Source organism: Cornus florida, unplaced genomic scaffold, assembly GCF_030987335.1.
Source record: "Cornus florida cultivar Cherokee Brave unplaced genomic scaffold, ASM3098733v1 CherokeeBrave_3.0.0_Hap2_Chr01, whole genome shotgun sequence".
In the NCBI taxonomy this organism is placed as follows: Eukaryota; Viridiplantae; Streptophyta; class Magnoliopsida; order Cornales; family Cornaceae; genus Cornus; species Cornus florida.
The window spans coordinates 58719708-58732224 of record NW_026775571.1 but is presented as its reverse complement, the minus strand read 5'-3'; the positions used below and the strand labels follow the sequence as shown (position 1 = coordinate 58732224).

General features: G+C 32.8%; 1 protein-coding gene across 1 annotated transcript; it reads left to right on the top strand.

Moving 5' to 3' along the window:
• The first annotated feature begins 293 nt into the window (after window positions 1-293).
• LOC132272946 (NDR1/HIN1-like protein 10) lies at window positions 294-893 on the top strand. The gene has a single exon (XM_059774007.1). The coding sequence runs from the start codon at window positions 294-296 to the stop codon at window positions 891-893; it is 600 nt and encodes a 199-aa protein (XP_059629990.1).
• Window positions 894-12517: the final 11624 nt, after the last annotated feature.

Below are 12517 nucleotides of genomic sequence, written 5' to 3'. Positions count from 1 at the left end.
TAAAATATATATGTGTGTGTTTATTTTAAGTAAGAAAGGGAGACTGGTATCATTGACTTGGGGAAATTACCAAGCACAACCCTCCAGAGCAACCGCGGTTTATGTCCCGACTCCCATGTTATAAATCTATGTCCCGACTCCCATGTTATAAATCAAAACCCACCACCCCCCAACAAAAAAAAGTCTTCGACCTCCATTTAATCAAGCATAACACTCCAGAGCAACCGCGTTATGTAAGAGAAAAACCTATTTATCACTATATATATCACTAACCCACCGTCTCTCTCTTTATTATGTCCAGATCATCCGATCGTGAGTGCGCTCGTGATTGCTGTTTCCTCATCGGGAAATGGATCGTTACTATAATCTGCACCTCCGTCTTGGCCCTGATACTCGTCTTTGTCATTATCAAACCGAAAGTGATCAAGTTCCACGTTACTGAAGCTATGCTCGCCGATTTCAACCTCAACACCACCACCAACACCCTCTACTACAACCTCGCACTCAATATAACCATCAGCAACCCTAACAAGCAGATCAGCGAAGACTTCAAGCGCATCGAAGCTAGGGCTTACTACGAGGACAAGATGTTTGATGCCGTGACTATGACACCATTTTCTCTGGGTCACAAGAAGAACTACACGTTGAGTCCGGTATTTAAAGGGCAGAACATCGTAATGCTTGGAAATTCTGAGCTTGCTCAATATAATTCCGATAAAAGTTCTGGAATATACCATATTGCTGTGAAGCTCCATCTTCGGATTACGGACAAGACGAGTGGGATGGACCCTACCACCATTAAACCCGTGGTTAAGTGTGACTTCAAGGTTCCATTGCTTTCTAAGGGCACAATATCTGCTACTTTTCAGGCTTCTAAGTGCTCTCATTTTTAATTTTGTGATACTTTCTGACCTTCTATTATAATCTGTGTTGTGTCTCTCTTGTGTACAAATAAAAAAATAAAATAAAAATCTTCTTTCTCTTGTTTCATGGATTGATACTTTTGGTTATTTTCTTTACGCGGGTTATGTTTTTCTTTTTTGACTGTGTTGATTTTGGAGATATGTATTATGTAATAAGGAGTATTTAGTATCATGACAGATCTAGATCGTATGAATTGTTCATTTTATTTTATTTGTTTTTGCGAGTGTTGTCAATTTAGTGTATTTTTTTTCTTTTCTTTTCTGTGATTCTTTATTTGTTTTTATATATTTAATTGTTGGTTTTCGTTTTTCTTTTAGTCATTGTATTTAGAGAAGATATAGTTGATTAAGGTAGTCGACTTCAATAAATTATAGTGACGCATGGCTTTATTTTTATTTTTATTATTATTGCCAATTGATGGGGTTACTAGAGTGACAAAACAATCAGACTTCAAACACAATTCAATCGGATTCTTATGAATTGATAAAAATTGAATTCAATCCAATACGTACTTTACTTTATTTGTTATGTCCAATTCATATTTTTACAGGAATAGAATTGGTTTTAAGGATTACACTTTTTTTTTTGCTTCTAAATGGTCTTGTAGTATTATTTTTAATCCTAACAAGCAATAATAGTGTGTAACTTGTCGCACCCTAACTTTTCCTACAACATTCTGGATCGAATGGTGTGGTGAATATTTGTGTAAAAGAATATATTTTTGAGAAAATAAGCAAAAATGTGAATAGGGCATGAAGAACGAAGTTGTCACCTAACATCGAATTTTGATGTTTTATGTCACCTAAAATATGTACATGTGAGTTATATGTGATAGCTCTATGAGATGACATCCATATGGTCTAACGAACTAGATGAATGGAATCGAAGGTCTGATTATATATGAGGAAGGTGTTAGGCACCCCATACATCCACACTCATGCATTGTTGCCAAAATTTCTTGTGATTGTGTGTGTGTTAGTGCATGTCGATCCCAAATGTTGTATTCGCTAGGAATGAAAGAAGAGGTATAGAGAGAAAATAGGAAGGAAGTAACGAATTTCCTTTATTCGGTAGAGATGATTCAAGGAAAAAAATAAGAATATGAACGATAACCCATCCTTCATCCTTTACAAATTTTCATCTGCCTAAAAATGGGTAGAAGAAAAGATGGAAGACAAGTGTACTGTTGCCCAAGAATAGACTCTAGAAGGGGGATTTAAAATTAAGTAGATGTGCAAGTTGCAATTTTTATTTGACAACTATGAACTAAACAAAATCAGCAAATAGATGTAGTAGCAAGCTGTTACTAATTTTTAGATTATGCAACTTCAATTTCTAGCAAGTAAATTATAGCTATTGTGCAATATTAAAGATATAAATTCAGCAAGTTAATGGCACAATAATAAGAGAGATAAGGGAAGAAAGATTGCAAATATAGACACGGCGATTTTAGCGAGGTTCGGAAACTCCTACTCCTCGGCTCAAGACCCCTCTTGAGACTTTCCAATCCACTATGGCTTCTCCTTACGGGTAGAGAGCAATCCTTGTAGTGAAGCAACTCCCTTGCATCTTCTTGCTAAGAGATACCCTCTCTTAGACTTCCTTTGGGCCAAATCAGCCCTTACAATATCCTTGCTAAGAGACAACCTCTCTTAGGCTTTCAACTGAAATATAGAAGTGTTTACAAGTATCTCACTCTCTCTGATTTATAGATTATAACTCACTCTAGAGAATCAATGAATACAAGTGGAGCTCTCTCTCTAAGTGTGACGAATGTGAGAGGATGAAAAATAGAACATCAGCTCTGTATCAATGTGAATATCTCAGAACAAAAGTTCTGAATAATGGTCTGAAAAATGCTCAATAAATTCGCAGCTTCTCTCTCTATGTTTTAGCTATGCAAGTTTGTATATGAGAGGTTGAATGATTGTTCAGAACATGAGCTCTATCAAAGAGTAATACCAGAACAAAAGTTCTGTAGAATGGTAGAGCAAAAGCTCTCTTGGATTTATGAAAATGGCTTCCTCAGCTCTGTTTCTTTGAGGCTCAAGCATGCCCTTTGCAAATAACATATATCAGCATATATAGACTCTTCCTTGGTCAATAGCCGTTGCAAACCCTCTTCAAGATTAAGACATAGTAGTGCTTCATTTGGCAGAGAAACTTCATTTGACAGAGAAACCTTATTTTGGCAGAGATGCTCTGTGCATTGGGCAGACATCTAATTTGGAATTATGTATTTGGCCCTTTCATAGAAAATATAGCCATTGACTATTCCCCTTCAAGATTAAAACAATTTAACAGAGCTTGAGTATAGTCATTATGTCAGTATACGCATGGGTAAGAAACTGCAAAAGCATAAAGTGAAACACAGGTTGAAAGATGAAGGATTTATATACTAGATCTGTTTGACCAGCAAAAGAAGTCGACTTAGTTAAGAACTGAGTCGGCTTAGTTCAAGAACAAGTCAGCTCTGTTAATAACTGAGTCGGCTGAGTTGTGTATTTTTAAGTTTCTGAAAGTGATAAGCCTCGGCCTGATTGAGTTGGCTGGATTGAGAAGGGAGTCGGCTCAATTGTGAACTGAGTCGGCTAGATTATCAATTGAGCCAGCTGAGTTGTCTTTTGATCTTGATGAGCCTCGGCCTAATTGAGTCGGCTGAATTGTTAATTGAGTCGGCTAAGTTGAGGTTTTCATTTATACAACTCTCGGCCAACATAAGTCGACTTAGTTTGAGACTAAGTTGGCTTAGTTGCATTTTATCAGAAATTCAAACTGTTTGTGGTCTGCAACAGGCTTCTGCACAGGACTTCTACTCATAGCTTATTTCCATTGAAAACATTTAAGTAAATGTCTTTATAGTATTTATATGTCCATTTACTTTAAGTTTACAATGTAAATCAGGAAGTACCCCCCATTTGGATTCAACAAAAAATATAAGAAAATTGAAATCCAACTAAATCAAAAATGTGAAAATTCAGTTCTAGTACAAATTGGGGTTCCCGACAGTTTTGGTAAAACTTGATCCTTCATGTAGGCTCATGTAGAATTGATGAAAAAATCCCATAAAATCAGTTTAGGCTATTAAAAGTGTAAGGGGTAATTATCGGGAAAAATTATCTTAGAAAAATGGTTTCTTCAAAAATTCATTTTTCACACTTAGTCAAAAACACAGTTTTCATGATGCGCATACAAGGGTCCTAAAGTCCGTTACCAACTTATTGTAATGAAGGCTTCTCATGCCTTAATCGTTGACCAATATGAGTCATGTGATTGATGTACATGGTCTTAGCATTTCTAGCACAAGTGATGAGTTCTTTCTAAGCTTATGCAAGCTTGAACTAACTCTTTCTTTTAGCAAAGATTTCATGTGTCAATTATATGAATGAAGTGTATAGTCTATTGCTAATGGATATAGAAACATATGAATGATGTATGATATGCATGGTCCTATAGAGATGAGCTCTAAATGGATTCATAAATACATTGACAATGAATCCTAAACACTCACCAACCTATCTATCCCTTTCTTTATGCTTTATCCATGATCGTGTAGGTTTTGAGGTAGTTATGCTTTGTTCCTTTGTTTGAGTTGCTTTCTTGCTCGTTGTAGTCCAAGCTATTTTTGGATGGACTTTGCATTTGGTTCCTTGCAACTTCATTTTCCTTTGCTTTCCATAGATGTGATCTTGAGTAATATAATACTTGGAATGGTCTTTATGATCTTCACTGAGGTTCTTCTTTGAATGTAAATCATCTATAACACTTAATATAAACATTAGTCCTTAAACACCATTAATGGTTTGTTATCATCAAAACACTTAGATTGTCCTTGGATAGAATCCTTATGGTCAACAATCTCCCCCTTTTTGATGATGACCAAACATTGATGTGTTCGTAATCAAGTGGAGTAGCATTTGAAAAATGCTCCCCCTATCAAAGTGAACATAATGAACATAATATCATAAAATAACATGCTTTTTATATCATAAATCATTTTAGACATAAACATGCTTTTAAGATCATTTAACACATCACATTTCTCTCCCCCTTTGGCATCTCAAAAAGGTGGGAGGTTAAGACATCTTCTTTTAGCATTTTATCATTTAGCATAGTGAATTGACATGGTAAAGTCAAGAATTGGCATTTGAAGAATTAATGACTATAATATGCTTTGGAATAAAACACGTAAGCAATTATATCATAAGAAGCCAATTTCATGAAAGGTATGAGTTCAATGTATCATTAAGATTCAGGTTATATACAAAAGTATACATAATAAGACATAAACCACACATGAAGTATAAACTAGAATAATTTAAAAAGGTAAACAACCTCTCAAAGGCAAATCTAGGAACTCAATAGACCTTAAGTTCTAATTTTATTTCCCTATTTGATATTTCAAGAAAGAGGGAAATAACATTAAGCACATGAAAGCTCATATGAATATAATGACTAACAAGTCATTTTGTAGCATGTTTGACAATTTCCAAGATGAGTCAATAAAGCTTAGCAAATTTTGCAATAATCATTCACAAGAGATTACCAATAATCTCCCCCTATCAACATGCTTCCGTTATATATTATTCAATGATTATGCAATCAATGGAACAATGAAGCAATGATAGGTAATGTATGCTTAAGATATATCATGAAGCAAGTCATACTTAAAAACCCTTAATTCATTAATGGAAATGATAAGATGCAACATTTGAAGTTCATGGGTTTTCCAAATGTATATAAGCAAATAAAACAATATAATAAATCATGAAAACAAGTGTGAGATGTTACAACCAAGATTTACAAATGCAAGTTTATGCATAATACTAACACATAGAAGTAAGTATGGCCAAAATAATTAACAATAAGGCCTTGATACCAAAAGGAGTGATGTACATACATCACATGAAGTTCTAAAATGTTAAAAATGGATACATCAAAGTAGAATAGCATTTGATATCACATTAGTCATTTAAGTTAGAAAAAAGTGTTCTTTGAATGATATATTTCCAAGACTAAAGTGTCAAATAGATATATGAAATTTAATTTTCATTACACATGTATTGTTTTAAACCTTAGAAGAATTCAAGTTTACTCATCATGCTAATTTTAATTCATTTTGCATGCTAGTGTTAAACTTCTTTGTACGAAACATAAATATTGATTTAAAGACAATATCATCCATACAAGTGCAATCAACATAATGACAGCAATGGTTTTGAAAGTGGTGAGATACATAAATACCAATTATGTCAAAAACTATCACTCATGAGAAAATCACTTGGGCCTTTCCAAATGAGCTCTAGGAGCTTGTTTATAAGTATATAATGTAAAAGATAATTTTAAACATCTAGTTCAAAATTTATACATTTCAAATTCGGGTGATTTTTCCTCAATAGAATTTTTAGATATGAAGTCAATAAATTATGCATTTGATAAAAGTAATTTCATGTAAAAACATGTAGCATTTTTGTTCCTTTAATCAAAGTCACATGTGCACAAAGTCATTCATTTAATTCATTCTTCATGGTTGAAGACTTGGGAAGATATTCTAGCTTAGTTGCCAAATGATGACACATGCTGCATATTATGATGTGAAAACAAAGTTAAGGAACTAAGATAATATTATAGCAAAACAAAGTTGTTCCAATAACTAGCACATTTATAAAGTTCACCAATAATGGATCAACAAATGAAGGTGAACTACTCTTTAACTCTTAGGAAGGTATTATAAACTTTCATTCTTAGATCACATTAGATGGATCTTCTAATAAATTTTGTTCCTTAAGATTTTCAAGTGAGGACTTATTTGATTTTTCATTATCTTAAGTCCAACAAAATATTTCAAGTTTAGTAACCTCATTTCATATACACAAGAAATGATACCACTAAAATGTAGATAAACCATTTAAGATCACAAAATTGCATAAATGACTTTCTTGTACATAGCTACTTTAATAGATTTGATTAACTTTGAATGAGGTAGTATTAAGAGTCAACAATATGCCAAAACTTACTAATTTCATATAAGTCATCAAAATCTATAATATAGACATTTTTAGCAACATGTAGCATTCATGTCACGATCACCATCCACATTAATTATGCCATGAAAATAATCATGCATTACCTGTTATCTAGCACAATCAAGTTGTATTTAAGCTTATCAACTAAAAGCACATTTGTGATAAAGAAGGAGATATTTACCGAAGTAAGTAATTCCATTAGCTTTTGCATGATTTCTCAATGTAGTGCATCCTTCATCCTTTTGTAGGCAAGAGAAAATCTTGACTTGATTTCTCTTTATGCACTTTAGTAATCCATTTTTGAGAATCCACTTGTTCTTGAGTGAATATGATTTTAAACCTACAAAACACACTCAAGTGGAATTCTTTGATACCCAACACTTTTAGGGTCCTTATGAGTTATTATGAGTTAGTACACATTGATAAGGTTCCTTTTGAAACTTAATTCAATATAAAACACAAATGTGATGCTCTCTTTAATCAACATGCTTTAAACCAAATTGGCAATTTAAATGTTTCTAGCATGCTAGTGTATTTGTCAATTCAATGAGTATACATGCTTATGGCTGCATTCAATTCAATGAATCCATATGAAATGAATAAAAATTGATTATAGTGGTATACTTTCATATATGGATCATTGTGTAATTCCATGTGCGTTATCAATGGTGAGATTCAAGCATTGACAAAGAGGAACAAAAATCTTCCTAAGTAGGTAAGAATGAATAAAGTTCCTATTTTATAATCCTTAAGTATTCATCAATAATAAGGAAGATGCATTTCTTTCCATAATCAAAATTTCATTATTAAGGAGTGATAGCATAATGGAAAGTAAAGTTCATTCTCAAGCAATATTTAGATGGTAATGCATGACCAAAACTTTTTTTAATCAAACATTCATTCCAAAACAGTTTGCATTTTCAATGTGTGCTTATACCAAGATGATAAAAATTCCACAATGTATAGCGTATTATCTTCAACGATCTTGTATACCTTATTCAAGGATTCTTTATATATAATGATTTATGGCATGATGAATACATTTTCATTTAGCCCTTTAATGCTCATAGATGATTTCAACATATCAAGAAAGTACATAGTCAAGCAATTTTGAGCATGGAAATATCCTTTAGAGTTTTACTGATTACCTTGCCCCTGAAGTTGTTCCAAGGTATAATGCTTCCTTGGAAATCCTTGAATGAATACGATGCCATTAAGCAAGCCTACAAGACAAATTCAAGCATTCTTCTTTTGGTATCTAAATTTTCTTGGTTCATGAAAGTTAGACAATGGTATATAAGTTCCTTTTGGAACCCAAATCTTCTTAGTCCTTATCTTCTTTCTAAAAGGACAATTGTGAATTTTGTGTCCTAACTTTTTACAATAAATGCATTGAGAATAATTCTTAACGAAAGAGTTTCTCTTTTTCAATAAACATGCATCTTTACTGTAAGGATCAAATCTTATCCCATTTTTGAAGTAGACACTTCTTTGTTTTCCAAGCATAATTGATAGGTTTTCCTTTTCTGTAGTGTGCTTAGGTAAAACATCAATTTGGTCCTTAATGACAAGTTTTAATGACTCATTTTCTGAACATAAGTCAATTGATTCCTTATGCAAAACACAATCATTTTCTTCTTTTAAAAGTTCATTTTCAGTTTCAATCTTTTCAAGCTTTTGAAGAAAATATTTCCTTTTTAAGAGAAGTACATTTCAAAAGCATTTTTCCCAACTTATCATGAATATCTTTAAAGACATTTTGCAATTCATTATACTCATCAACTATTTCATTACAAGACATAACTTCGTCACACAATGAGTCTAGATTAGAGTTTACCTCTTCTTCAAAGGCCATGAGACACAAGGCAGCATCTTCATGATTTTTAATTTCCTCTTTGATGACACTTGCTTCTTTGCTAGAACAGTAAAGAGCTATACTCTTTTCTTGAGTTACTCCATCTTCTTCACTATAGGAGTATGAATGAGTTATATGAAGAACATTCAAATGGTTAGAGATGTTGGTAGAACAAGAATACAGTTCAACATATGATACATTGTCTTTCACGCTAAAAGAATCATATTCATTGAGGTGCATATTTGATTCCTCAACTTGACATATACTTTCATAGGTTAATTCAAGTGAGTTCCAAATATCTTTAGCCGTTTTACAAAAGACAATTTTATTGAACTCATTTTTACTTAATGCACAATAAAGATAGCATATAGCAATAACACTGCATTTAATTAATCTATGCTTATTTTCAGTTCATTCCTTTTTTGCTTTAAGATATTCATTTCCTTCAATAACTTTGGTTGGGATATGGTCACCATTTTCTATGATTTCCCATACATCAATATCAATAATTTCTAGAAAGACTCTTATTCTAATTTTCCAATAGATAAATTCAATTCCATCAAAACAAGGAGGTCTATCAATGTAATGTCCTTCTAAGGAAGTGGATATACTAATGTTAGACATGATCGTACTCTAAAACGGTTAAGTCTTTTATATAGAGTTTAGGCTCTGATATCACTTATTGCACAAGAATGGACTCTAGAAGGGGGTTGAATAGAGTCCATTATCTAATAATAAAAGATTTTAAATTAAGTAGATGTGCAAGTTGCAATTTTTATTTGATAACTATGAGCAAAACAAAATCAGCAAATAGATGTAGTAGCAAGCTGTTGCTGACTTTTAAGATTATGCAACTTCAATTTCTAGTAAGTAAATTGTAGCTATTGTGTAATATTAGAGATATAAATTCAGCAAGTTAATGGCACAACAATAAGAGAGATAAGGGAAGAGATATTGCAAACATAGACACGACGATTTTAGCGAGGTTCGGAAACTCCTACTCCTCGGCTCAAGACCCCTCTTAAGACTTCCCGATCCACTATGGCTTCTCCTTATGCGTGGAGAGCAAACCTTGTAGTGAAACAACTCCCTTACTTCTTTTTGCTAAGAGACACCCTCTCTTAGACTTCCTTTAGGATAAACCAGCCCTTACAATATCCTTGCTAAGAGACAACCTCTCTTAGGCTTTCAACTGAAATATAGAAGTGTTTACAAGCTTCCCACTTTCTCTGATTTACAGATTATAACTCACTCTAGAGAATCAATGAATGCAAGTGGATCTCTTTCTTTAAGTGTGATGAATGTGAGAGGATGAAAAACAGAATATCAGCTCTGTATCAATGTGAATATCTAAGAACAAAAGCTCTGAATGATGGTATGAAAAATGCTCAATAAATTCGCAACTTCTCTCTCTATGTTTTGGCTATGTGTATATGAGAGGTTGAATGATTATTCAGAACATGAGCTCTATCAAAGAGTAATACTAGAACAAAAGCCCTGTAGAATGGTAAAGCAAAGGCTCTCTTAGATTTATGAAAATGGCTCCCTCAGCTCTATTTCTTTGAAGCTTAATCACGCCCTTTGCAAACAACATATATCAGCATATATAGACTCTTCCTTGGTCAATAGCCGTTGTAAACCCTCTTCGAGATTAAGACATATCAGTGCTTTATTTGGCAGAGAAACTTCATTTGACAGAGAAACCTTATTTTGGTAGAGATGCTCTATGCATTGGGCAGACATCTAATTTAGAATTATGTATTTGGCCCTTTCATAGAAAATATAGCCGTTGACTATTCCCTTTCAAGATTAAAACAATTTAACAGAGCTACAGTATAGTCATTATGTCAGTATACGCATGGGTAAGAAACTGCAAAAGCATAAAGTGAAGCACGGGTTGAAAGATGAAGGATTTATATACCAAATCTATTTGACCAACAAAAGAAATCGACTTAGTTGAGAACGGAGTCGGCTCAGTTCAAGAACAAGTCGGCTCGGTTAATAACTGAGTTGGCTGAGTTATGTATTTTTAAGTTCCTGAAAGTGATAAGCCTCGGCTTGATTGAGTCGGCTGGATTGAGAAGGGAGTTGGCTCAGTTGTGAATTGAGTTGGTTGGATTATCAATTGAACTGGCTGAGTTGTCTTTTAATCTTGATGAGCCTTGACCTAATTGAGTCGTCTGAATTGTTAATTGAGTCGGCTAAGTTGAGGTTTTCATTTATACAACTCTCGGCCAACACAAGTCGACTTAGTTTGAGACTAAGTCGGCTCAGTTGCATTTTACCAGAAATTCAAACTGTTTGTGGTCTGCAACAGGCTTTTGCACAGGACTTCTGCTCACAACTTATTTCCATTGAAAACATTTAAGTAAATATCTTTATAGTATTTATATGTCTATTTATTTTAAGTTTACCAGAAAAATTATCTTAGAAAAATGTTTTCTTCAAAAATTCATTTTTCACACTTAGTCAAAAACACAGTTTTCATGATACGCATACAAGGGTCCTAAAGTCCGTTACCAACTTATGGTAATGAAGGCTTTTTATGCCTTAATTGTTGACTAATATGAATCATGTGATTGATGTGCATGGTCTTAGCATTTCTAGCACAAGTGATGAGTTCTTTCTAAGCTTATGCAAGCTTGAACTAACTCATTTTTTTTAGTAAAGACTTCATGTGTCAATTATATGAATGAAGTGCATAGTCTATTGTTAATGGATATAGAAGCAGATGAATGATGTATGATATGCATGGTCCTATAGAAATGAGCTTTAAATGGATTCATAAATACCTTGACAATGAATCCTAAACACTCACTAACCTATCTACCCATTTCTTCATGCTTTGTCCATGATCGTGTAGGCTTTGAGGTAGTTATACTTTGTTCCTTTGTTTGAGTTACTTTTTTGCTCGCTGTAGTCCAAGCTATTTTTGGATGGACTTTGCATTTGGTTCCTTACAACTTCATTTTCCTTTGCTTTCCATAGATGTGATCTTGAGTAATGTAATACTTGGAATGGTCTTTATGATCTTCATTGAGGTTCTTCTTTGAATGTAAATCATCTATAATACTCAATGTAAACATTATTCCTTAAACACCATTAATGGTTTGTTATCATCACAACACTTAGATTGTCCTTGGATAGAATCCTTTTGGTCAACATGTATTATTATAGGAGTTTAAAATTAAATACTATCATAAATTATACAAGTTTTAAATTACAGTATTATCCTCTATAAATTATAATATAATAAATATTATTGGATATAATGGTAAAAATAATTAAAACTTTCTCTTTCATTCTCTCTTAATGAACATAATAAATTATAAATTTATACTTTTCTCTTATATCCAACCAAACAAAAATAAAAAAAATATACAATCTTTTCCTAGGGATGTCTCATCCATCCCTTTTTAATTCTCTCCCTTTCATCAATTTTTATTTTTATTTTTATTTTTATTTTTTTTTATTTTTTTTATTTTTTATTTACTGAATTGAGCATAAAAGATTCTTTATTGTTTTGGCCTTTTTAAGATGAGATTAAATCTATGATCACCTAAACTCATTTCTTATTGGCACAATGCAAATAATTTACTATCCAAAGACTTGACTCAAGCATAGTGACGATATGAACTAACCTATTCCAAAAATGACCTAAGCATTTTATGTGGGAAATGAAAAATGCAACTGATACTAAGTGAAGTTTAGA